Source organism: Meles meles, chromosome 20 (assembly GCF_922984935.1).
Source record: "Meles meles chromosome 20, mMelMel3.1 paternal haplotype, whole genome shotgun sequence".
In the NCBI taxonomy this organism is placed as follows: Eukaryota; Metazoa; Chordata; class Mammalia; order Carnivora; family Mustelidae; genus Meles; species Meles meles.
The window spans coordinates 55,345,748-55,371,621 of record NC_060085.1 but is presented as its reverse complement, the minus strand read 5'-3'; the positions used below and the strand labels follow the sequence as shown (position 1 = coordinate 55,371,621).

The following is a 25,874-nucleotide window of genomic DNA, read 5'->3' as shown; positions in this document are numbered from 1 at the left end:
CACGTATAATATCTTATGTATAAAAGAGAGTCCCTACATCCGACTCTCTGCTCAGTGGGGAGCCTGTTTCTCCCTCTCTCTCTCTCTGCCTGCCTCTCTGCCTACTTGTGATCTCTCTCTCTCTGTCAAATAAATAAATAAATAAAATCTTTAAAAAAACCACTATTTATAGTGAATTAAGACTATTTATAGTGAATTAAAAAATATATTTTATTTTTTTATTTGACAGAGATCACAAGTAGGCAGAGCAGCAGGCAGAGAGAGGAAAGGAAGCAGGCTCCCTGCTGAGCAGAGAGCCCAATGTGGGGCTTGATCCCAGGCCCCCGAGATCATGACCTGAGCCGAAGGCAGGGCTTAACCCATTGAGCCACCCAGGCGCCCCTTAAGACACAAACTATTTGTGAGAAAGGGACATCAGCATTATTTTCCTGGGCATTCCCGAACCCTTTACCATGTAAGAGTTTCCAGCCCACCAGGGAGAGGAGGACTGTGGGCTGAGGGCACCCGTCCACCTTCCTACAGCCTGCCCAGAGCAGGTGGAGAGGAAGCCAGCAGGACCTGTCCCTCCAGGCCTGGGTCCTGTACCTCCAGGCCTGGGTCCTGTACACGGCCATGTGCCCATCAATGTTTTCTAAAGGGCTTTCCAGGCTGACCTGCCTCCCTACCGCCCTTAGCCCTGTTCGTCTTCTGCACCAAGAGCCGCCGTGCGGAGCGCTACTGGCAGAAGACTCTGCTGCAGATGGAGGAGATGGAATCTCAGATCCGAGAGGAAATCCGGAAAGGTACCGGGTGGGGACCGCAGAGCTGTGGACCTTGGCTTTGCCCTCTGGGGAATGGGATTGAGATCCACTCACAGCTCCCTGGGGGCCAATCCACCAGGCTTTGCCGAGCTGCAGACGGACATGACTGATCTGACCAAGGAGCTGAACCGCAGCCAGGGCATCCCCTTCCTGGAGTATAAGCACTTTGTGACCCGCACCTTCTTCCCTAAGGTCAGCCCGCACCCTTGCCAGCCACCTCAGGGGCTCCCTGATCTCTTTCCGAGCCATGCCAACCTAGAGGAAAATGTGGTTCTCCATGGGCCCCTTGAGCAGTGCATAACCCGCATGCACGCTCACGGCAGCCTTGGCCACCTGCCCTCACCTGCCAAGGGAAGGTGGCCCAGTCTCTCCCCTCACTTTTCTTCTCTACTCATTTGATGTTTGAATGTCCATATGGAAGCCGGCTACTAGCCCCACTGTGCTCCTGCTTCTCCCTTCACTGAGGGGGTGAGCAGAGGCGGTCCACGCTGTCCTGGGCCCCTGGTGCCCCACCAGCCTCTCACAGTGCTGGGTCCCTTCCAGGGGTTTTGGTCTCTGCATTCCCTCCTCCTGCCCACTGGACTTGGCCTCAAGCTTCCCACCCCTCTTTGTGTGTCAGGGGCTCCTGCCCTGTCCTCACCTTCCCTGGTTGGCCAGAGCATGTATGCTGGTGGCAGTGGTCTGCTTCTTACCCTGTCCACACTGTTCTCCACGCAGCAGCCCGAACGAGGCCACGCCATGGCCCTTGCTGGCCTCTCTGCTCTTTCTCCCACTCTCTGCTCAGCAACTCTTGCTTCATCTTAAGCCTTGTGCCTTCTTACATTGCATACCTTGCATCTAAAGGGAAGGCTCTACTCTTTCCTTTTCCCCCACAAAGCCTGTTGCCCCCCCCCCCCCCCCCCCCCCCGTCTCTGGATCCCTAAAGCCCCTGGGCATGGCCTGCTGCCTCTCTTCCTTTGCTTTTGTTGAGCGGCCCTTGCCTGCCAGCCCGGGGAGACCACAGCCCTGCTGAGATGCTGGGGGGTGGTCTACCCCTACAGTGCTCCTCCCTCTATGAAGAACGTTATGTACTGCCCTCCCAGACCCTCAACTCCCAGGGCAGCTCCCCGGTGCAGGAGACCCACCCACTGCTGGGAGAGTGGAAGGTGAGTACCCCATGCACGTGTGCACACACACAGGGCTGCCTCAGAGCCACCCCACCCCTCCCTGGGCCTCACTTTCCTGTTCATCTGATCCACTGATCCTAAGCGTGGGGAGCTGGGAGGAATCAGTCCTTGGAAGACAGTGAGTCCATCCCAGGAGGCAGTCACGGAATAACACCATTCAGGGTGTTAGAGGTTCTGACTTCAAGCCAGGAGGCAAGGGGAGAGGATTGGGTCTTTCTGGACATCCCACTCCATCTGCTGCCTAGGGAATGGAAAGCGAGAGGGTACTAGGCACAGGGATGCCTCCATTGACATTCTCTGAGCCCCCCCTTTCCAACTCAACTGAGCCATTATTCCCAATCATGGGGGGTTAAGAGACATCTGTCTTGAGAAGGTGGTAAACTTACCATCCCAGGAGGCATGCATAGAGCCATTCAGGGCATTGTAAGTGCTGCCCCCAAGGCCAGGCAGAGGCATCAGACCCCCGCAAACAGCACCAATTGCTCCCGCAGATCCCCGAGAGCTGCCGGCCCAACATGGAAGAGGGGATCAGCCTGTTCTCCTCATTGCTCAACAACAAACACTTCCTCATTGTCTTCGTGCACGCGCTGGAGCAGCAGAAAGACTTCGCAGTGCGTGACAGGTCAGGCTGTGAGGCTCTGGGAGAGGGGCAGGGGCCCGCTGGAGCCCACACAGCCTGTCAGGGCTCGGCCCAGCTGGACCCATGCTGGGGGCGGTTCGCAAACTACCTTGCCTGCTGGGCAGGGGGCGTCCACCCGGCTCTGGGCCCCCACGTGCCTCCCTTTCCTGGGCCTGGGTGCCTAACGCAGGGGCCCGCAGGCACAGCGGTGGCTGTGGACATTAGACAAAGTGGCTCTTTCTGCAGGTGGGTTTGAGCTGCACTCGCCCACCCAGGCGGACGTGGGGCTGCCAGGTCCGTGGGGCCACGCCAGAGCCCCCACAGCAGCCACGCCTTGGACCCCGGGGCTGATGTGCCCGCCCACCCGCAGGTGCAGCCTGGCCTCGCTGCTGACCATCGCGCTCCATGGCAAGCTCGAGTACTACACAGGCATCATGAAGGAGCTGCTGGTGGACCTCATCGATGCCTCGGCTGCCAAGAACCCGAAGCTCATGCTGCGGCGCACGGAGTCCGTGGTGGAGAAGATGCTCACCAACTGGATGTCCATCTGCATGTACAGCTGCCTGCGGGTGAGGCGGGGCCGGCCCACCCACACCCCCCTACCCCCGCCCCCAGGACCAGCGTCACAGGGCAGGCCCGCTCTGCTGCGAGGGGTCCTCACACCCTTTGTGCGGATGCGGAAGGGGCTCAGGGAGCAGGGACAGGCCTGTAGCGTCCATTATATGGCTCAGGGGAGGGCTGGCTTCTCCCATCGGCCGAGAGCATGCTCAGGAGGCTTTGTTCCAGATTGCTTTCTCAGTCATCAACCCTCACCCCTGCCCCACTGCCCTTGTGTTCCTTTGGACCCCGGCTCTGTGTTCAGACCATAACTCAGGCCCTTAAGACTCCTCCAGGCTTAGAGGAGAAGAGATGGAGGCAGAAATAGAAAATACAGAGCAATCAAGGCCACGCAGTGGCGCTCAAGCTCTGAGGCCTCGGACCCCAGTGGAGGGTTCATGGTAGCTTCCTGGAGGAGGTGGCCCTAAGCTCAGGTCTGAAGGCTTCGTAGGAGGGCGGGGGGTGTGAGGCCTAGCCTGGCCCAAGACGCTGTCCCCTCAACAGCCTGGGACTGGAGACCAGATCCTGTGTTCTGCTTCCACCTAAACTCACCCTGGGTGGCTTAGCAGAGTCATGGGCTTGGGAGCTAGTTGATCCGGGGCCCAAGGCTAGCTCTGCTACTTCCCCACTGGGTGACCCTGGGCAGGTTGATGGTCCTCTCTGAGCCTCAGCAGTGAGGATGCTATCCCATACTGGCAAGAGTTGCTGAGATGACGAGATGAATGTGCCTATCCACAGCCCGTGGTTTTCCACCTTGGGAGTCCACAGAGACATGGGGGGTGGGGGACAGGGGGCAGGGGGAGGCGGGGAGAATGGCATTAGGATCCCAGAGGGGTGTTACCCCGGCAGCCATGGAGGTGTTGGGGGGGGGGGGGAGACAGTGAAAGTGTTCCACATGGGGGCCACGGCATGGCCAGAGGCTGGAGGGCTGGACCATGGAGGGTGGGGGCTGGGCTGGACCCCAGCCCCTGACAGCCCCGTGCCCCCCCAGGAAACAGTCGGGGAGCCCTTCTTCCTGCTCCTGTGTGCCATCAAGCAGCAGATCAACAAGGGCTCCATTGATGCCATCACGGGCAAGGCCCGCTACACACTCAACGAGGAGTGGCTGCTGCGGGAGAACATCGAGGCCAAGCCCCGGGTGAGTTGGGCGGCTGCGTAGCCAGGTGGGAGCCCCCTCCCAGGCTGGAAGGTGTTGGGGGGGGGGGATCTACATGACTGGAGCACCCTGACCCTAATCCTGACCCTGGCGCCCTGGGCAGGTGGTTGCCCTGCCTGGGGCCCAGGGTAGTGATGGGAAGGGCTTGCTGACTATTTCCTCTTCTCTTGTGCAGAACCTGAACGTGTCCTTCCAGGGCTGCGGCATGGACTCGCTGAGTGTGCGGGCCATGGACACGGACACGCTGACACAGGTGAAAGAGAAGATTCTGGAAGCCTTCTGCAAGAATGTGCCCTACTCTCAGTGGCCACGTGCGGAGGACGTTGACCTCGGTGGGCAGGAGTGGGGTGACGGGCCTCAGCACTGGGCTACTCCAGCGGGAACTTTCTCCTGCTTTGGCTGCATCTTCCTTTCACTCAGGAAATGTATGCTGATTGTGGCCCTGGGGACATGGAGATGATCAGACAAGGTGCCCGTTGCCAGGGAGCTCCTGCTCTGGCAGGGAGATGGGTACTGCAGGGTGAGCAAGCTGCAGACAACAGTAAAAAGTATTCACGAAAGACGTGCTCAAGGAGTGGAAATTAGAGTGGGTTTTGAAGGATGCGTAGGAGTTCTGGTTAGGCCAAAAAGCCGCCCTTTGATCTGTGATCGTAGGCCCTGTTCTAAGCACCAGGTTGTGATGATAAATGGGCACAGTGACCGTTCAGAGCAGGGGGTTCCCTGGGTCGGGCATGCAGGGGCCGGGATAGGCTATGAGAGGAGGTTGGGCAGGCACTCAGTCACCCAGAGCCTGGAAGGGCAGAGTCAGTACCTAAGGACAGTGAGAGTCATGGAAGGTATGTGATCCCCTTCGCACATGGTACCTTTTCTTGTTTCATCAGCAACAGTAAAGTAACAACCTCAACTGTGAGGACGTTGCCCGACCTCTTGCTCTGTGCCCACTGCCACCCGCTCCTCTTCACATTTTACAGATGGCAAAATAGAGGCTCAGAGAGAGGCACGGCTTGCCCTAGGTTCCTCAGAGAGAGTGAGAGGCCTCTCCCTCTGTGGGCCAGGCTCGTGCTGCCCCCTCCAGCCTGTCCCTGTCCCTGACACCCCGTTCCCTGTCCCCAGAGTGGTTTGCCTCGAGCACGCAGAGCTATATCCTCCGGGACCTGGATGACACCTCGGTGGTGGAAGACGGCCGCAAGAAGCTCAACACGCTGGCGCACTATAAGGTGGGGTCCCCAGCCCCACCCATCCCCCATTTGCACCCTCCCTAACCTCTGACCTCTGACCTCGGCCTCTCCCCTCCTGTCAGATCCCTGAAGGTGCCTCCCTGGCCATGAGCCTCACAGACAAGAAGGACAACACACTGGGCCGAGGTAGCACCGGTGGACACGGGGAGGGGGTCAGGCCAGGCTTTGGCCCCTTCTGAGCAGCCCTAGTAGGGAAACCGAGGCTTTGAGAGGCAGGGCTGGGCCGGACTCTGGTCTCCTTGTTTGGGGACAAGAACTGGGCCTGGCCCCTCTGCCCCAGTACTGTTTGGGTAGGGCCTGCCGCCAGGCCTCCTCAGGCTGGGATCCTGTGGGTAGCCAGAGAGAGGCCCCAAGAAGGCGGGATGTGGTTTCAAGAGGTCTGGGCCGCTGCCAGGCTGGAGGGGGAGGCTGGCGTGCCCATCAGGGCTTTGGGCTATATCCCTGCCTCCATCCCACCCTCCATTCACACCCTCAGGCTCCCAGGCCTAGCTGTCCCTCTGCCAGGCATGGGGTCCAAGGGGTTGGTCTCAGGGTCCTCTGCTAAGGTCAGGAGCATGATCTTGGGTCTCTCCCTGCCATTAACAAGGTCTGGGTTGGCAGGAGCTCTGGGTTGGGCAGTGGAGACGGTGAGGGCAGCCATCCTGTCCCCTCTGGGGTCTCCCGCATGAGCCATCCTGTCCCCTCTGGGGTCTCCCGCATGCCCATCTGTTTCTCCTTTCTCCCGGTGGGCATCTCTCTCTCATGGCCTTTTTCTCTCAGTCTCATTCTGTGTGTCTCTCTCTGGATCTCTCTTGCCTATTTCTCTTCACTGCTCTGTCTCTCTTTCTCTCAGTTTCTCCAGGTGTTGCTTTGGATCTCTCTGCCTCTGTCCAGTTTTCCGTCTCCATTTCTGTCTTTCTCTCTCTCCCCCCTCCTCTCTCTTGTTTATTTATTGTGTTTTCCCTCTCACAGTGAAAGACTTGGACACAGAGAAGTATTTCCATCTGGTAAGTGCCCGGCCTCCGGCCCTGGGGGTGCCCGCCCTCACTGGGTGTGGACTTGGCTTCCTGCCACTCTGGGGCTCTGGGCAGAGTATTCCCAGACCCTGGGAAAGGCCAGGGATTGGAGAGCAGGGATGGGTTCCGGAATCCCCTGCATCCCTTTTGCACCACAAAGCATCTGTGGAACCAGATGGAACCCTGTACCTGTGGGTCTCGGGATAGGACCTCCCATAGGATGGCCAAGGGTGGTGCCGGGCACCAGGTGCTAGACTGACCGCTGCCCCGGCCTCCCAGGTGTTGCCCACGGACGAGCTGGCGGAACCCAAGAAGTCCCACCGGCAGAGCCACCGCAAGAAGGTGCTCCCAGAGATCTACCTGACTCGCCTCCTGTCCACCAAGGTGGGCCTGGCTTCTTCGCCCCCTCTCCCGCATCCCTGTGCCTGGGGGTGGAGGGAGAGTTGGGAGAGCAGCAGGCAGAGGGCGAGGAAGGAACAGGCTCCTCACTGAGCAAGGAGCTCAACACAGGGCTTGATCCCAGGACTCTGGGATCATGACCTGAGCCAAAGACAGACGCTTAACCCACTGAGCCACCCAGGCGCCCCCAAACAACTTCTATATTAGCCAGTATGACAGGGCAGCAGAGGCCCAGAGGGGTTAGTGCTGTTCCTGAGGTCACACGGCTCAGGGGGTAAAGTCAGCACCCCGGCCCTACCAGTTCCCCCATTCTGCCTCAGTATCTGGATCAGTCCTTACAATACCCCTGGGAGGAGGAGTTTGCTAACCCATTTCACAGACAAGAAAACCAAGGATCAGAGAGGTTAGGCACCAACCTGATGGCGCACGGCTTTCCCACTCACCAGCCCAAGCACAGAGGTGCCCACTCACTCTCCCCAAGTGGCCTTGGGCTGATGGCAGCCCCCTCACTCCTCTGCAGGGCACGCTGCAGAAGTTTCTGGATGACCTGTTCAAGGCCATCCTGAGCATCCGAGAAGACAAACCCCCACTGGCTGTCAAGTACTTCTTCGACTTCCTAGAAGAGCAGGCGGAGAAGAGGGGAATCTCCGATCCCGACACTCTGCACATCTGGAAGACCAACAGGTTGGCGGGCCGTGGACGTGCGGGCCGTGGACATGCGGGCCGTGGCCGTGGACGTGCGGGCCGTGGACGTGCGGGCCGTGGACGTGCGGGCCGTGGGCGGGCAGGAAGGGATGTGTGGCTCCGTTGTTTCAATGTGGACGGCGCTCAGGGCAGGGGTTCAGAGCCTGGTCTCTCAGACCGCCTGCCTGGATTCAGTCCCTGTTTTGCCACTTCCTAGCTGTGTGACCTTGGGTAAGTCACTTCACCACTCTGTGCTTTACTCTTCCCACCTATAAAACCAGAGGGATAAAAAGTAATCCACTTTAATTGTAAGAATTAACCAGAAGCAAGCATGGTAGTTTTGGCCTCAGCATCCTCTCTCTCCTCCACTCTTCTTAGGTGGGTACCATCAGCTTCGTTTTACAGATGAGAACATTGAGGCTCACAGAGAAGTGCCTGCCCAATGTCAGGGGCAGAACCAGGCTCAAACCTACATGCTCTGACTCCCCTACCCTGTTCGTAGCCTTCCTCTAAGGCTCGTCTTTCTTAGCTTTCTGGGTTGCAGAACCCCACAACTTGCTGAGAACTGAAGCCTGAACCTTAGGAGAAGTGACACAGTCTAGAAGTTTCTGCGTGGTTGCAGGGGCTTCTCTGAGCTCTTGGGGGGAAGGGTGTCCATGCACACCAGATTGCTGAGTCACTGGGTGGCCCTGGGGGTGGGGGTATTGCCAATCTTCTCTGGCCTCCAGAGGCCAAGGCCAAAAATCCAGACCCCGCCCTTCCCCAGCCCTTTCTGGCTGCTCCGTGGCCCCCGCTAATGTGGACTTCCTGCTGCCGTGCAAGGGCTGGAAGGAGGAGCCGTGTGCTGCCAGGCAGGGCGGGGTTGGGGGGGGGGGTTCTTCTAATGAGAACCAGGACCGGGCTTGAGGCTTCCTCGTGAAAACGGAAGGCGCTGTGGGAGCTGGGGGGCAGGCGTGCAGGTAGCCTGGCCTGCTGCAGTCCGCAACCTCGGCTCAGGGCCTCTCCACCACCCCAGCCAGAAGGGATGGTCTTCAGCCCTCTTTACGGATGAGCAAACTGAGGCTCCATCTTGGGTCGAAGCTTCTCTGGCCTGCAGGGGAAAGCAAGCCTGTCCTTGGCGCCTGGCCGCCTCCCTCCTGTGACCCCCCCTCCCCCTCAGCAACCACTTCTTCGCTGCCCCATGCTCTGGGGGGCTCATGGTGCCTCCATCACCCCCTCCCACAGCCTTCCTCTCCGGTTCTGGGTGAACATCCTGAAAAACCCCCAGTTTGTGTTCGACATCGACAAGACGGACCACATCGACGCCTGCCTGTCTGTCATTGCTCAGGCTTTCATTGACGCCTGCTCCATCTCTGACCTGCAGCTGGGCAAGGTCTGCAGCTTTGGGGCTGGCTGCCCACGGGCTGGGCGGGGAGACAGGGCCACAGTGGGGCGCGGGGTCTTGGATCTTTCTGGGAGGGGGACGCAAGGAGCTCAGGCATGGGGGGGCCTTCAGCTGGGGCGTCTAGTCGCCCAGAACCTGGCCCTTGTCAGAAACCTGCACCTGCCGCAGCTGTGCTCACCACCACCTCCCACCATCTGGGCCCTAGAGCCAGACCACGGCTGGGAAACCAGCCGTGGGCAGGTGCGACATCTTGAGAGCCAGCCAGTCTCCAGCAGCCATCCTGCTGGTCAGGAGCCCTGCAAGTGGTCACTGGGTGACAGAGGGGGTGGAGGGGGCAGGTGACCAAGACCTCGGAGCTGCATGCAGGAGGGACAGCCCCAAGACCTCTGTGGTGAGAGGATCCGGCTGGCTTTTGAGCGGGGAGAGGAAGGAGAACAGCCTTCTAGGCAGAGGGACCTACCTGGCCAAGGGCAGGGAGGCATGAAAGCCTGGATGCTGGGAACATTGTGGAGATGGTCTGATGACACCCGGTGCCGCAGGATGGCGGGTACATGACCCTGCCCTGCCATCAGCCCCGGACTTTCCAAGGCTGAGAGAGGGAGAGAAATAGAATGCCCTCACTTCTCACGTACGGGCTCCACAGACAGGATGCCTATGACAAAGCCCTGCGAGTGTACTTGGCACGTTTGGCTTTCGGGCATTGGAAACATACAGTGGGAAATATTCCACTGAGCCAGCAATCAGGCTTCCAGCAACCTTAGCCACCAAGACCCACAGCCCTAAGCAAGGATCCAAATGAAACAGCCTGCGTGCAACACAGAGCTGGCCCACAGCCCGTGCACTTTCCCCTCTAAAGGAAGCAGGTCCCCCTGCTTCATGTCATTCCCAACGGTGTCCTAGAAAATAGGGCAGGGGTTCCGTGCCAAAGGGCAGCCTGGATGGGGGGCTGGGGAGGAAGAGCCCTGGCCTGGTCTGAAGCCGGCTGTGATGGGGCTGTTGGTGTGACCGTGGGGACCTGGGCTGGGCCAGAAGCAGACAGGTCTGTCTGGTCCCCATCAGCCACCTCATCCCTGCCTCTCCTTTCTGCCCAGGATTCGCCCACCAACAAGCTCCTGTACGCCAAGGAGATCCCCGAGTACCGGAAGATCGTGCAGCGTTACTACAAGCAGATCCACGACATGACTCCGCTCAGCGAGCAGGAGATGAACGCGCACCTGGCGGCGGAGTCGCGGGTGCGGCCGGCGCTGGACGGGCTTGTGGGCGTGGGGCTGGGGGGTGCGGACTTCCAGGGAGAGGCTGGGAGAAGCTGGGGGCTTGTGTATCACCCCCCAGGCTGAGCTAGTCTCCAGGGGTCGGCTCACCACCCCCTCCCCGCTCCCCCTCTCCTTCCTCCTAGAAATACCAGAACGAGTTCAACACCAACGTGGCCATGGCTGAGATTTACAAATACGCCAAGAGGTATCGCCCGCAGGTGGGTCCCTGACAGGAGGCACGCACTCTGGGGCCCACGGTGCCCCCCACGTGGCCCGGCCCGCCTCCCCTCTGCTCAGGGAAGCCCCAGGAGAGGCTCCTGCTCAGGGACTCACCTGCCGGTGGCCAGCCGTGGCAGTCCAGGCAGCGCTGTTCCCCCATCTTCTGTGGCGGGGCTGTGGGCTGGGACCCAGCTGCTCCTTGCTTCCCCCTCAGATCATGACGGCCCTGGAGGCGAACCCCACGGCCCGGAGGACCCAGCTGCAGCACAAGTTTGAGCAGGTGGTGGCTCTGATGGAGGACAACATCTACGAGTGCTACAGCGAGGCCTGAGGCTGGGGGCGCGCACGGCCGCGACCGCACTTTGGGCCCCGTGCCTCGGACTCTGGCTGGGGAAGGACTGAGCAGGGTCGGCTTCGGGGAGGCTGGGCGGGGCATGGAGGGGCTTCTCTGCGCCAGGCAGAGGAGCCCCCAGCCCCGAGCCCCTTGGGCACTTCTGTCCCCTCCCACCAGCCCCCAGACCTGATCTCGGGGTTGGGGACCTGAAAGGCACAGCCCACCCCTGGTAAGGCTCCCCCCTGCCCCCCAGCACAGCCTGGATGGAGCCTCCCCCGCCCCCCTGCTCTGCCACCACCACCGCTGCTGCGAGCCCTGCCCCCCAGGGCCCAGGGCCCTCCACCAGAGATGAGCCCCTGGCCCCCAGGCCCCAGCCAGAAACACTACCTCATCCCATGTGGCGGAGAGGAGGCCTCCTTGAACCAGCCCTCGAGTGGTTTCTGCTTCAACCATCAAAATGTTCCCTCCGTCTTCAGTCACCCAGAGAGGATCCTGGCGACGCATGGTTCCCGGCGGCGTCAGATGTCAGTCGCTGGAGCAGCTGCCCGTGGGCAGGCTCCGTGGGCTCTTCCCCGCCCCCCAGCTGGGTGGGCAGAGCACGAGGGGACAGGTGCTGAGCGCTGCTGGGCTGCAGGGAGGGGAGAGGGGCTTATGTTGTACCAAGGCTGTAGCTGGGCTACTTGATCTTGCTGGAAGTGTTTCTAAAGATAGCACCACTTTTTTTTTTTTTTAAAGCTTTTATATATTAAAAAACTTATCACGCGCCAACTGTGAATAGCTGCCGCTTGTGCAGAGGACCTGGGGAGGGGTCCCCAGGGGCTCTCACCACAACACTGGAAAGGACTGTTCCAGAGAACAGGCAGACCTGGCAGAGACCCCCAAACCCCCAACACCCAAGGCCCTGAAAAAAAAAATCACCCATTCTGTTCCTGTGAGAAGCCACCCTCCGTGGCTGGGCCGGCTCCCCCGGCAGCACACCCAGCCAGTGCTGGGACTGGCTCCAAGCCTGTGGGGGCTGGGCTGGAGGGGGTGGCTGGGACGCTCTGGAACCTTCTTTATAATAAAAGCCTGATGGGAAAACCTGCTGTGGGCTCAAGCCTTTATCCTGAGATGGCCAAGGAGGGAAATGTGTGCTCGTAGTAGAAAGAAGAGGGGCGGCGGCGGGTAGAGCCCTGCCTCGGCCATGTTCCTGCATGAGGAGGAGCATGTACGGGACCGAGCCCTGGGGAGCCAGTGGCAGGGCTCAGTGGGACAAGGTCAGCTTGGCCGGGGCCTGGCCCATAGCTGACCTCCCTGCGCTTGGAGGGCTCTCATGGGCCTTCCAGGAAGATGTCATGGTGGCCACGTGCCACCTACCCCTGGGCAGGTCCTGCTCCTCTTGCCTTTATAATAGGTAATGTGAGGAACGGAACATGATACCCATTTTACAGATGTAGAAATGGACCCTCAGCATAGTGGAAGAATCCTCAAAAGCCAGGGAGTAACAAAGTGGGGACCCAAACCAGGTTGCGTGTCCATTTTGTGCTTCCTCCAGGCAGTCGCCACCGTGGCCCCCATATGCACGGGGAGGTCAAGGGGACAGCCCTAGAAAGAAAACTGATATTTACATATGCCCCCTAAATATTTCATCAATCTTGAAAACCCCATTTTTTTTTTCATGTGAGGAAATGCACAGTTTCCCCAAGGCCAGTGGAACCCTAGACTGTTCCCAGAGGGCAGTCCTTTCCTCAGGAGGGTCAACCTTGGGGTCAGCATGACCACAGAACCCCCCAGCCTACCCAACAGGCTCTGGGCCCGAGCTGGGGGTGAGGCTCATCACTGTCCCCCAAGAAAAGGTCATTAGGGAACTAGCTCCAACCTAGAAACACTCAAGTTAATCATTTTTCCATCACAATGGGGGGAAGCGAAGCACCCATTTATCAAGAACTAGGACAGAAAAATTCATACAATTTCAAACAAAATCCCACAAATACCAGTTCTAGAATTAATGAGAACAGAGAAGTAAGAAAAGAAAAACAAACAATTTTTAGCTTTATAAAGAGCCTTTTCCTGTAGGGGCTTCTGGGTGGAGACAGATTCTTTATCTTTTCAAATCTTCTATTCTGAGCACTGATTCCTTTTCATTAAGCAGCAGATTTTCTAATTTAAGTTATTGACACATTTGATAGGGATTTTTTTTTTTTTTTTTTTTTTGGTGTGATTCTAGAATGAATACGTTTCCTGCCGAAATGTCAGGAAATCCAAGCTCTTCTAACCCACCCACGGTTCACGTCCCAGAGAACACTGGCCCAGATCGTGTACCCACCTGGGTCGGGGGCTGCGTAAATCTGGGACCAGGGTGTACGCACCGTTCCATAACCTGCCTTTTCCCCGTGCAACCATATGTCATGACATCTTCCCGTGGCATTAAATATTCTGCAGCCTGTTGTCACGCCTGACGAACACACAGTTCCTTCTTGAAGTTTAGAAACACGTTGGCATGTGGAAGAAATCTCTCTAGTTTCTGGGGGGGTCACTTCTCAACACAGAAGGTGGGCAAATTCTGTGAGCCACCCATAGTTACCTGGGGACCCGAAGACCTGCCGTGCAGCAACAGGGTCCCCTTCACTGTCTGAAGGTCATGGAAGGTCATGGACACTTGAGCATGGTGTCCTCAAGCAGGGAGGACGCTTGGCCACGTTCCTGGGTGCTGGATGCTCTCCGGCCTAAGCCAGACCTGGGGTACTCCCCCATCCCTAGCTCACGGAGGCGCAAGGCCCAGTGATGCCACCCAGGAGCCCGGCCAGGTGCCTCCCTCAACCCCCTACCAAACCATGAAAGGAGCAGGAGCACAAACAGAACCTTTCCACGGGAAGCGCCAGCCTGGCCCCTGCTGTCTGCTCCCAGTACCCTTGGGGTGCAGCTGGCAGCCTCCTTACTGATGCCCCAGGGAAGCCGGTAGCACAGCTAGAAAAAGCCTCACGTGGGATTCGAGGCAGTGAGGACAGGGCAGAGGGAGCAGGGGCAGAAGGAACTGCCCAGTGCTCCGTGCTGGCCTACATCGGTTTCCCTCCGTGCCCCATCTTCCCCCTTTCCCGAGTCCCGTCCAGTCTCCTACCTTCCCCCGCGCACTTCCTCACCCCTTCCTTCTCTGCCCCTCCCTGCCTCGGCTGTCACCCCTCGACTAGGCTCCCTCTCAGCAGCCTCCTGCCCAGGTTGAGTCCTCGCCCCAGGAAATGGTCACTGTGGTGTCCACCCCACACTGTAGACTCCTCTGTGACCCCTTTCGTCCACCCAGCACCTCAATAGATCCCGTCCACCCTGCTTAAACTTCTACTCAGAACGCACCACTTCTAAGCCCTCCTTCCGTGAACAGCTCCGCTCACCGGGACCATGGCAGGGCCTCCTCGCTGCCGTGTCCCCTGCTGCACTCAGCTGTTCACGGGCCTCTCATGGCTCCTCCTCGTGATTAAAATGAAACCCAGAGATCTTCCCCCGGCTGACCACACCCTTCCCGATCTAGCCTTAGCCCACAGTCTCCGTGTGGTGACCTACTGCTGCGATACTAACCACCCCAGTCCTCGGGGCTTAAAACAATCATTTACATTTTTGCCCGCCCCCCCCCACGTGGAGACGCCCGTGGAAGCCTGACACCACAAACAGTACAAACCCGATATGTACTATGTCTTTTCCGAGACATACATACCCACGACAAATTTATTTATAAATTAGGCAGAGTAAGAGATCAGCAAGGAGTAATGAAATTGAGCAACCGTAACAAGGTACTATAATCAGAATCACGGGACTGCGGGCTCTATCTCTCAGAATAACTTATTGTATGGTCCTCACCCTTCTTGTGACGTGAGAGGATACAAGGTCTGCACAAGGAGGTGCCACGAGGGGTAGGACAGAGGGACTGTGACCTAGCGTTAGGCTATTCTCAACTCTTGGATGATGCGTCAGGAGGGTCACCTGCTTCCAGAGCAGGGCTGCCCACAGATAACAGAAACCAAGCAAAATGAAACTGCAGGTAAGGCGGCCCTACCGTACGTTCCTCGTGCATTTGAAGTTGGGACAGGGTTCAGAGGGGAAGGAAGGCATGTCCCTGTTTCACACAGTGTCAGCCCAGGCAGCTCAACTGCAGCTAGAAATTTTGATTCCAAGGTGGCACACTCCTCTGGCTGGCAGATTAGTCAGGGATGGCACCTGGAGCTAAAAACTGGGGTGCCTCTGTTCCTTTCCACTGGCTGCTTGGGCCTTCCCACAGCAAGGTGGAGGATTTCTAAAAAGCAAAAACAAAAATAAACAGGACACACAGTCTCCTAAGGTCTAGGCCCAGAGATGGTCATAATATCCCTTCTGCGGTATTCTACTATTCAAGCAATCACAGAGCCCAGACGTAAGCGGCAGGGACACAGACTCCACCTCCCTCTGGGAAGAGGGTCACACATGTTTTTAAAGCACCATGGATCTCATCTCCCACTACCGTCCCTCTTCATTGGACTTTAGCCCCATGGAACTCCCTGAGGCTCTTTGAGCTTGTCAAGCAGGTTTCCACCACAGGGCCTTTGCACTCTCTCCTCCTCCTGTTGATTAGAGCAGGGCCCTGCTCAGTAACCAGCTGTTGAATGGTCCTCTCCATAGCCAGAGGACTCTTCTTCTTTCAGATTTATTTGAGAGAGAGAGAGAGAGATAGAACAAGCAGGGGAAGGAGCAGAGGGACAAGCAGACTTCCTGCTGAGCAGGGAGCCCGACATGGGACTCGATCCCAGGATCCCGAGATCATGACCCGAGCCAAAGACAGATGCCCAACTGACTGAGCCACCCAGGCACCCCCAGAGGGCTCTCTCTAAACACACACTAACCACATTAATCTCTCTGCCCATAACCCTCCCAGCTCCCCCCACTGTCTACCTTCCCTTCATCCACCCATCCCCCACCCTCCCCCCATCACGAGCTCCTCTCAGAGCCACAAACCCCTCTATCCATGACACTGATCAGCCCCACCGCACATTCTGGGTTCTCTGCCTACAGTGCCCTTCCCTGCTCAGCTGTCTCCTGCTCATCCTTTAGGACCAAAATCCACCTCCTGGGAAGGAGTCCCAGATTTCAGGCTGGATTTAACACCCCTCCTGTCCCTCTCCACAGGCCCCTACATGGCTTAGACCCCTGCAGCAGCTTTTTATGTCGTACAACCTGTCTCTCCCAGGAAAGGACCTCCTACCTGGACTCGAGCCGCAAGTAGCCAAAATCCTTGGACCTCAGCCTCCACCCACACCGATTTGTGACGGAAAAAATTCTTTATTGATAAATAGGTTACAATGAAATAAATAGAGTGACAGTTTCTTGGGGAATAAAAACTCGGGTAGGATTTCCATGTCTCCACCCCAGCTCTAGCTTTCAGCCTCTGCCTTCCTACTGGCCAGTTTGGATGATGAGGCCTTGGTGGGCATGCCCGGCCTCCTTGAGCCCTTGGGGGCTTCTATCTTCCTGGCCAGGGGTTCAGGTACCGTCTTAGACCCACCACCCCTGGGACGAGCAGAGGCCTTGGCTTTGGGGCCCTCCTTGGCCACATGGGCAATGACCTCTTTAGGGATGTGGTTTTCCTTCTTTTTGGCTGGAGAAGCAGCACCATTCTTGCCCTATAAGAAAGCAAACCGTAAGTAAGAACAGAGTGGGGCAGGGTTGGACACATAGCTTAGAGCCCACAAGAATATGGTTGAAATCCCAGTGGGCTCCAAGCTAAGGGGAAATCTGGGTGGCTTTGGACAAGGGGCCCCAACCTCAGCCTGGGCCTTATGTGGGAAATGGGGGTGAGGATCCACAGAGCACTGGAGGGCCAGACAGAAGTGAACAGAACTCTGTACCAAAGAAAATTACTTCCTTCTCCAGACCCTCCCAGGGGCCTGGTGCAGGACACTCGAGCTCTGGCCCGCTCAGCATGGAGATCCAGACCATGGAAGTCATGCAGGACCTACCTTAGGGACTGTGGATTTTATACTCTGACTCCCAGCTTTTGTCTTCCTGGGGGCCTCACCACCTGTCAGAGGGTAGGGGAGAGCATGTGGGATGGAGCCCTTTCAGGAGGAGCTGCTGAAGGTTCAGGGGCCCTAGTCCTCACTCTGATAATTATTGGCTATGTGACCTGGGGCAAGGCAGTTGGTCTCTTTGAGCCTGGGTGCCCTTGTCTACAAACTGGGGTAACAGCATCTCTCTCATGGGATGGTTGGGGGATTAACTGGACAGTGGGAGACCATCCCCACCCTGAGCAAGGCACCAGGTGGAGCACCCCCCCCCCCCCCCGCTCTGTGTTCACCCACACCAAAGATCCCTAACTGGTTTATTGGTCTCTAGTCTTTAGCCTGCCTTCCACACGGCAGCCGTGTTAAAAATAATCTGTACCGGGGTGCACCTGGGTGGCTCAGTGGGTTAAAGCCTCTGCCTTCGGCTCGGGTCATGATCCCAGAGTCCTGGGATCGAGCCCCACATCGGGCTCTCTGCTCAGCGGGGAGCCTGCTTCCTCCTCTCTCTCTCTCTGCCTGCCTCTCTGCCTACTTGTGATCTCTGTCTGTCAAATAAATAAATAAATAAATAAAATCTTAAAAAAAAAAAAATCTGTACCAGGGCGCCTGAGTGGCTCAGTGGGTTAAGCCTCTGCCTTTGGCTCAGGTCATGATCCCAGGGTCCTGGGATCGAGCCCCGCATCAGGCTCAGTGGGGAGACTGCTTCCTTTCCTCTCTCTCCACCTGCCTCTCTGCCTACTTGTGATCTGTCACAGAAATAAATAAAATCTTAAAAAAAAACAACCATACTCTGCACCCTAGCTGTTCCCTGTTCAAAGTCCTTCCACGTCTTTGTTGTCCTCCAGATCTGGTCCAGACTCCCAACTGCCTTTCACAGGCTCCCCCTTCTACTTCCCACATTGCACACAGAACAGTTTACACTTCTTCAATCCCTCTACCTTCTTCATGCCTTTGGGCCTTTGCACAGGCTGTTGTCCTCCCTAGGACACTTATTCTAGGAAACTTCCCCTAACTCCTCTGAGTCAGGCCCCTCTTCTCTCTGAGTTTTCCCTTCCCAAAACCTACCCCCCCACCCCCAGCTACCATGAGTTCTCCAACTCTCCAGGTCAAGCCAAGCCCTCAGCCACATTTATAGATAAAGAACCCCTTCCCCAGAGCAGGCCTCTCCTTCCCTCCCACCTCATATCCAGCAGCTGCCACAAACCCTTGTCCCCAAGCTCTCTTCCCAGCCCCCTCACACACCTACCCTGGCTCTTCTTTCTGCCTTTGACCTTTGACTTCTCACTGAGCCCAGTGGCACTGGGAGGAGCCCATGGGGCCTTGTCTGGCTGTTGAGAGGCCTTCCTGGCCTCACTCACTCTTGCCTCTTGGTCTTTGGTCTGGCCGCCTTTCTTGGGAGCCTTCTCTTTGGCTGCACCTGGTTTGGGAGGAGCCATCCTTGCCTCTCGAGGCTTCTTCGGTCCCCTTTTCACCTCGGCTGGGTTGGAAGGGTCCTTCTTTGCCTCTCTTGGTTTCTTAGGGACCTTCTCCTTGGCCTCACCAGGCTTCCTGGGGGCTGTCATGGTGGATGTCTTCCTGTGTTGGACTTTCCTTTTATGCTTGGGAACCAACTGGTGGAGGAGAGAATGGAGTGGAATTGAGAGCAGAAGTTCTCAGGCTCTCGCATGCCTACACACTACATGAGGCTCAGAGAAGAAGGCCTTGTTCCAAAAGAGGGAAGAAGGAGGTGGTCAAGGGCATGAGCACCTCCCAGATGCCAGATGCCAAAGACACATTCTATCCCCATACGGATCTTTGAGGGAGGGGTGCTGCCACTGAGAGCTGGGGGGCCCAAGTCTCCTAGACACATCCTAGGTCCCCTTACCTCCTGTGTAGGTGGCTGGCAGGAGGGCATAGGCAACCCCCCACCCACCCCCCAAGTCTGGAAGGCTCAAAGCCAGGCTCCTGGGAGTAAATTGCACAGCACACATTGTGAGTCCTGACCTCAGTCCTCGGAGATGCTAATTTATAAACCTCCTTCGACCTGACCTCCCAGCCCATACACCTTTGCATGCACCGTGGCTCTGACTCCCCCGCTTCCTCCCCCTACCTAGACGCTGCCCCTCACCTCATGCCTCATACCTCCATGCCTCCCTGAGTCTCCTTTTTCCCCTTTTGCCTTGGGTGGACCTTCCAAGTCAGAGAGCTGAGAGTTCACAACTTCCTGTGGAACTCAGTCAAGTCTTCCGGTCTCTCACTGGCCTCAGTTTTCCCATCGTTACAATGGGGCCATCAGGGAGTGGGTGAGAGGCAGGGGTACGTGAGGGTCCCTGGCAAACAGGTGGCCTCATCCTTCCACAGCCTGCCTCTAGTGATGTTACTCCCTCTGCTCCCCAACATTATCATCATGACCAGAAACAACCTCCCCTCCTAGCACACACACATTCCTAACCCCATGACACTCCAGGCTCCCTTCCTCGCCTCCCTTCCCTCAGCCCACTTTCCTGATGGGCTTTCAGGTCCTGCAGACTAACCCAGCCACATGTATGCTCAGTGCCCCCGCCTTGCTCTCTTTCACCCCCACCCCCGCCCTGTGCCCCTGGACTTGCCATAGCTTGTGTCCAAGCTCTGACCCTCGCCTGGGAGTTGTGAGGAACTTGCTGTCCTCGGCCACCTGGTTACCACAGGGACCGGAACATGGTAGCTTGAGAAGTTTCCACAGTGTTCTATGGTTACGTTAGAGCAACTGCCACATGCTGGGGCCCAGCAATGACAAGACAGACCCCATGTCCGGTCCCAGAGACTTCCCTGGTGGCAGCTGACAGTCACATGCTGGGGTTGGATTTTATGCCCAATCTGCTCTCAGCTCTAGGTGTCCCTGGATGGCTCCCCTCCGGGACCCTTCCCTTTGAAACATGAGGATGGGGTGGCTTAGGGAGGTGCAAGCCCTGGTCTGGAGACCTGGGGTTTAAAGCCAGAGAGCGTGGGGTGCAAACCTGTGACCTTCTAGAGCCCATGGTTGGGTGTGCCTTGTGCATGATGGAGAATTCCAGGCAGGTGCTGTGGGCACTAAGGACTCTGAGTGGACACAGGACACAGGGGACAGGGATGAAGGCAGACGCAGCTGGTGAATTGGGGCTCTCGACGGAGGCACAGCACCACCCTCCTGGAGGAGAGGGTATCTCCAAGAAGACAGGAGGAAGACAAGGAGAGAAGATGGGGAATGGCTCCTCAGGGGTGGGAGCTGGGGAGGAGGAGCTGGGCTGAAGCTCAAAGTCTGGGGCCCAGACCTTCCCACCCTGTGGCCTCCCCCAGCCCCCCTCTCCAGCCCCAGCAGGCTCACTTTGAAGCTGCCAGTGGCGCCCCTGGCCTTGGAGTTGGTGGGCCTGATGAGCAGACCGCGGCGCACGCCCGTGGCCAGGGCCTGCTTCAGCAGGTGCTTGAACCGGAGGCTGTCCGCCGTAGGGTACTTCTGCAGGATGTAAAGCTTGATGGCGGCCACAGAAGTGCCCCGGCGCTGCTCTCCGGCCTGCAGTGCCTCCAGGACCATGCGCAGCACAGGGGGGTGGCGGCGAGGCCCTCGGATGGCGCTGCGACTCGGGCCTGTGGGCGGACAGCGGCACGTCACCCGGTGCCCAGACCCCCACTCCGGCCCGACGGACCACAGACCTGCCTGGCAGAGCACCCACCAGGCACCGGCCGGGCCGCATGGGGGTTGGGCCAGGCAGGTCTGTGGGGGGATCAGATACACCCCAGGTCGGTAGCCCCGCCTGCTGGTCTGTGAGCAGCCCAAGGTGCGGGGGCAGGCTGCTTGTCTGGCCACTGGCTCCCAGTGACTGGCGCCGGGCTGGGCCCACACCGGGCACCCCTTAGAGCCTCACTGAAAGAACTAAATAGTCCTTTTAGAAAACGAAATACATCAGGTCACTTGTCTAAGACTAACTACCCGTTTACAGGAAATCCAGGGGCTCGGCAAGAGGGGCACAGGGAGGAAATCAGTGAAATCCAGCCCGTGAGGAGCTTTCCAGGATGCACAGCCCAGCTTCTTCTACAAATAAACAAGGAGGAAAAGAAAAAGTGGGAAGGGGCCCTAGGGATAAAGACACTGCCGAGACCGTCCAAGTAAATGCAACGTGGGATCCTTTGTTCAAACTCAGAGAGGGACATAAATGAGCCAACTGGGGGGAGGGGGCGTGCGGAGGGGAGGCAAACAGATACATGTGAGCATTGGAGAAGTTTGGTGATATTAAGGGTGATATTTTGGGGGGTTCACTGATGGTATCACAGTTACTTTGTAAGAGGCTCTCTTCTTTTAAAGGTAAATCCCAAGGGGAACGGGAGCAAAACTAAACTATTAGGATCACATCAAACTAAAAAAAAATCTTTGCAGAGCAAAGAAAATCATCATGAAATGAAAAGGCAACCTCTTGGATGGGAGAAGATACTTGCAAATGATATATCCCATAAGGGGTTAATATCTAAAATATATAAAGAACTCCTACAACTCAGTAACTGGAAAACCAATCTGATTAAAAAGAGGGCAGAGGATTTGAATAGACATTTCTCCAATGACATAGAGATGGCCATCAGGCACACAAAAAGATGTTTGATATCACTAATTATCAGGGGAATGCAAATCACAGCCACAACGAGACAGTAGCTCAAACCTGTTGCAATGGCTAATGGTAAAACGACATGAAATAAATAGGGGTGCCTCCTTGCCTCAGTTGGTTAAGCACCTGACTCTTAATATCAGTTCAAGTCTTGGTCTCAGGGCTGTGAGTTCAAGTCCTGTATTGGTCTCCATGCTGGGCATGGAGCTACTTAAAAAAAAACAGACAAGAATAACAAGTGTTGGCGAGGCTGTGGAGAAAAGGGAACCCTTGTGTACTACAGGTGAGAATGTAAACTGATGCAACCACTCTGGAAAACAGTATGGAGGTTCCTCAAAACTGAAAAATAGAACTACCCCACCGTCCAGCAATTCCATGTCTGCATATTTATCTGAAGAAAACAAAAGCACTAGATCCCTATGTTCATTGCAGCATTATTGACAATAGTCAAGATATGGAAACAACCCATGTCCACAAATAGATGAATGAATAGAGAAGACATACTGTTGGATCCAGTGGACTATTTCTCAGCCCTAATCTTGTCATTTGCAACAACATGGGGTAGACTTAGGAGGTATTATGCTAAGTGAAATAAGTCAGACAGTTTGATATCACTAACAGGATAACTATACTTAATCATGGTAAGCATTTCATTTTGCATACAAATAATGAATTTGTATGGTTATGTACTTAAAACTAATACAATATTGTACTTCAATTGAAAATAGCTTTAAAAAATTAAGATGGGGCGCCCAGGTGGCTCAGTCAGTTAAGCGTCTGACTTTTGATTTCAGCTCAGGTCGTGAGATCACGCCCTGGGTCGAGCTCTGCACTGGGCATGGAATCTTCTTATGATTCTCTCTCCCCCTCTCCCACTGCTCCTCCTTGCCACCCCCACACACGCACCTGCTCCTCTCAAAAAAAAAAAATTAAAATTAAAATTAAAAAGAAAAGATAAATGCTGGACTATTTGTAGGTGAAGTGATAACCTTGGCGTTTGCTTTGAGATGACACAGGAGGCGGAAAGAGAGTACCGAGGACCCGACCAGTGTTGAAGCTGGACCGTGGGTACGCAGGGACGGGAGTGGGGGAGGGCACTATACCACTCAGTCTATTTCTGCCTGCGTTTGGAAGTTTCCATACATAAGAAGTTACAAAAGAATCCCACTCCTGGGTAAGTATACTCAAGAGAAATGAAAATCCATGTTCGAATGAAGATCTGTACACAAATGTTCATAGCAGCATTATTTATAATGGCCCAAAGTAGAGACTCAAATGTCCATAAACGAATGAATCGGATAAACAGAACATGATATTAGCCATAAAACGGAGGATCATCCAGCCGAAAGAAGGAATGAAGTTCTTCCTCGAAAACATGCTGGGTGCCATTTATATGAAATGTCCGGAATGGGATAATCACAGACAGGAAGTAGATTAGTGGTTGCTGGGGGCTGGGGATCAGGGGTGGGGAGGGGCAGTGACTTTAAGGGCTACAGGTTTTCTTTTTAAGGGGATGAAAATATTCTAAAATTGCCTGTGGAGACGGATACACAGCTGTGAGTATACTAGCAGCCACTGCACCCTTTAAATGGGTGAATTGAATGGTACATGAATTACTGAGATCTCAATTATCTGTTATTTATTTTTTTTTAAGTTGCAAAAGAAAATATGATCAAGGGAAGAAAAACTGCTAGTCACTCTAAGGGGCATAAAAGTGGTTTAAATATGAAGCCTGATTTAAATGTGGTCATTAGAAATGTTGGCTTCTGGGGCGCCTGGGTGGCTCAGTGGTTTAAGCCGCTGCCTTCGGCTCAGGTCATGATCTCAGGGTCCTGGGATCGAGTCCCACGTCAGGCTCTCTGCTCTGAAGGGAGCCTGCTTCCCTCTCATTCTCTCTGCCTGCCTCTCTACCTACTTGTGATCTCTCTCTGTCAAATAAATAAATAAAATCTTTAAAAAAAAAAAAAAAAGAAATGTTGGCTTCTGATCAATTTGCAAAAATGATAGACTTTTTTTTTAAAGATTTATTTATTTGACAGAGAGAAATCACAAGAGAGGCAGGCAGAGAGAGAGGAAGGGAAGCAGGCTCTCCGCTGAGCAGAGAGCCCGATGTGGGACTCGATCCCAGGACCCCGAGATCATGACCTGAGCTGAAGGCAGCGGCTTAACCCACTGAGCCACCCAGGCGCCCCAAAAATGATAGACTTTTAAAAAGGAATTGATTGGGGGCGCCTGGGTGGCTCAGTGGTTTAAGCCGCTGCCTTCGGCTCAGGTCATGGTCTCAGGGTCCTGGGATCGAGCCCCGCATCGGGCTCTCTGCTCCGCGGGGAGCCTGCTACCCTCTCACTCTCTCTGCCTGCCTCTCTGTCTACTTGTGATCTCTCTCTGTCAAAATAAATAAATAAAATCTTTAAAAAAAAAAAAAAGGAATTGATTGGCTAAAAATCATAGGTTTTTAAAAACACATTTTGAAGTAGAAGGGGGAAAAAAGGCAAGAGAACTGTAGAGACCTAAGCCAATTCAACTGTTGCTGCCTCCTGGCCAGGAAAAGCCCAGTGTCGGGGAACTTTGGCCAAAAGCTTGGGAATGGGTGAAATTGCTGGTCAGCCACACCCAGGACCCTGGGAGTTTCACTCTCCTCTGTGGGCCTTAGTCTTCCCTTCTGTACAGTGGAGATGGGGTGTCTAAGAAAGTCTGTACCCTCCCAGCTGTGGTGTCCTTCGGCCTGGCCTGCTGTGACAGTTCTAACCCCTCCCATGCCTCCCCCAAACCAGGCCCTGTCCCAGGGAGCCACCCCAAGTCTCTTCCTTCCCCAGTCACTTAAACGGAATGCAGTTCCTCATTCTGTATTATTCAAAGCCTGCTATTTCCTGGGATGACCAGAAAAGAACTCCTAGCTCCCCCAAACTTGTCCTCCATCCTCTCTCTCCCAGGAATGGCACAACACCATACCTACTGGACACACAAGCAAAAACCTGGAGGACATCTGGACCTCTCTTCCCCAACCCTTCTTCATAGACTTCCCTCCTCTCCATCCCGAGGACCGTAGCCTTCTTCTCCCTGCACCTCTCCTCCCTGCCCTTCCCACTGCCCTCAGTGGAAAGGGCCCAAGGCCCTGGTGAAGGCTTTGGAGGCTCAGCTGGCAGGTCCTGGCCCTCCCCTCCTCCTGCCCTGCCACTCTGCCCCTGGCCGGAGGAGGGCCTGTGACTCCCCGGAGGCTTGCCCCAACCCCCTCACCTCTGGGCCTTTGCCCATGCTCTTCTCTTGCCTGGGTGGCCTTTGTCCCCCATGGTCACTCAGGTAGCTCTCACTCATCCTTCAAGGCCCATGCAGCACCATGATTTGGACACCTGCCCTGACTTCTCAAGGACTGGTGAGCAGCACTGACCCAGGCTCCAAAGCACCTGGAACCCACCCTCCAACCTTCTCTGAAGGAGCCTTTACTCACACTCAGAACACTTCCCCTGCCTCACCCCGTTTCTTCTGGGTAAGGCCACCTGAAAGGCGACCTCCTTCAGGGGTCACCACCTGCAGAAAGCCCTGCTCGACCTCCCAGAGTGGGTTAGCGACTCCTTGGGGCTCCTACAGCCCTCTGCATTCCTGGCGTCATTATGAAATGGCATCCATTAATGAGGCAGTCTTCCCCATCAGACCGAGAACTCCTGGTGGGAATGAACCTATCCGCATCCAGAGAAACCCCGAGGCATTGTTCGTTGATTGCAAATTGGGACACAGCCCTAAATCCAAGGCCCAGCCTAGCATCAAACGCTTGCTGTCCGTTCCCCCCACCCTTCCTCCAACTAGCCGCCCTCAGCTGCAGTGCGGCCACTGCCAGCCCTCCCTCAACAGGAAATGGGCTCCAGCTGGGGAGGCCGGCTCTGCCCTCTTCCCCTGAGCTGGGCCAGCCTCAGTCCTCAGACCCTGGCCCTCTTCCCCGGCCCCTGCTAAGTCCAGGCATCAGCTCTTCCGCCAAATGAACACCTCAAGTCCACAGCCTCTAGGATGGGTGCTGGTGCTGGGCTGGAGAGGAGGCTGGGTGGCACGAGGAGGGTCCAGGACACCCAAGGAACGGGCTCGCAGGGACCTACCTGGCTCTTCAGACCCAGATAGCCTGGATGACCCCACTGTGGAGGGCAAGGGGGCTGAGGACGCTGAGATGCCGCTGGAGGCAAAGCTCCCAGGAGCCATTGCATGGGTAGACGCGGACGCAGACGCTGATGGTCAGAGCCCTCCCAAGGCGTGATACTTCCAGGCCTGCTGGTTCCTCTTATATATCAACAGCCCGGCCCCACCACTCCAATTACCCCCTGATTGGGCTGGGAGGCTGTGTGGGCTGCTGATTGGGTCAGGAGGGCTGGGCCGGGGCACTGCGACACCACCCTGTGCGCGGACGCCCCGCTTGGCCCCCCACTCCTATGTGACCTGGGGTGAGTCCA

The 25,874-nt window shown here is 56.2% G+C and overlaps 2 protein-coding genes and 1 long non-coding RNA gene across 4 annotated transcripts in view; 1 reads left to right on the top strand and 2 right to left on the bottom strand.

Annotated features, from left to right (window-relative positions):
- Nucleotides 1-11,918, top strand: part of PLXND1 (plexin D1) — a 56,826-nt gene extending 44,908 nt beyond the window's left edge. Inside the window, exons 21-36 of one of the 2 annotated variants that reach the window (XM_045990702.1) lie at nucleotides 675-782; nucleotides 880-992; nucleotides 1,883-1,945; nucleotides 2,458-2,588; nucleotides 2,956-3,154; nucleotides 4,174-4,320; nucleotides 4,514-4,670; nucleotides 5,452-5,555; nucleotides 5,639-5,702; nucleotides 6,528-6,562; nucleotides 6,851-6,955; nucleotides 7,491-7,654; nucleotides 8,879-9,026; nucleotides 10,130-10,270; nucleotides 10,435-10,509; nucleotides 10,725-11,918. In XM_045990702.1, coding sequence (XP_045846658.1) covers nucleotides 675-782; nucleotides 880-992; nucleotides 1,883-1,945; nucleotides 2,458-2,588; nucleotides 2,956-3,154; nucleotides 4,174-4,320; nucleotides 4,514-4,670; nucleotides 5,452-5,555; nucleotides 5,639-5,702; nucleotides 6,528-6,562; nucleotides 6,851-6,955; nucleotides 7,491-7,654; nucleotides 8,879-9,026; nucleotides 10,130-10,270; nucleotides 10,435-10,509; nucleotides 10,725-10,841 — 1,871 coding nt within the window. In that variant the 3' untranslated portion in view covers nucleotides 10,842-11,918. Of the gene's footprint in view, nucleotides 1-674; nucleotides 783-879; nucleotides 993-1,840; nucleotides 1,946-2,457; nucleotides 2,589-2,955; nucleotides 3,155-4,173; nucleotides 4,321-4,513; nucleotides 4,671-5,451; nucleotides 5,556-5,638; nucleotides 5,703-6,527; nucleotides 6,563-6,850; nucleotides 6,956-7,490; nucleotides 7,655-8,878; nucleotides 9,027-10,129; nucleotides 10,271-10,434; nucleotides 10,510-10,724 lie in introns of both variants that reach the window. The other variant, XM_045990701.1, reaches the window with a different exon arrangement.
- A 314-nt stretch (nucleotides 11,919-12,232) lies between these two features.
- LOC123932489 lies at nucleotides 12,233-14,204 on the bottom strand. The gene is made up of 3 exons (XR_006816443.1): nucleotides 14,172-14,204; nucleotides 13,193-13,278; nucleotides 12,233-12,428 (listed from the first exon to the last, which is right to left on the bottom strand). It is a non-coding gene; the product is annotated as an uncharacterized LOC123932489 (long non-coding RNA).
- A 2,012-nt stretch (nucleotides 14,205-16,216) lies between these two features.
- On the bottom strand, nucleotides 16,217-25,659 carry LOC123933235 (histone H1.8). The gene is made up of 5 exons (XM_045992308.1): nucleotides 25,527-25,659; nucleotides 20,169-20,428; nucleotides 18,093-18,456; nucleotides 16,802-16,863; nucleotides 16,217-16,465 (listed from the first exon to the last, which is right to left on the bottom strand). Exons 1-5 carry the CDS (start codon nucleotides 25,624-25,626, stop codon nucleotides 16,217-16,219), a joined length of 1,035 nt encoding a protein of 344 aa, XP_045848264.1. The 5' UTR covers nucleotides 25,627-25,659.
- Nucleotides 25,660-25,874: the final 215 nt, after the last annotated feature.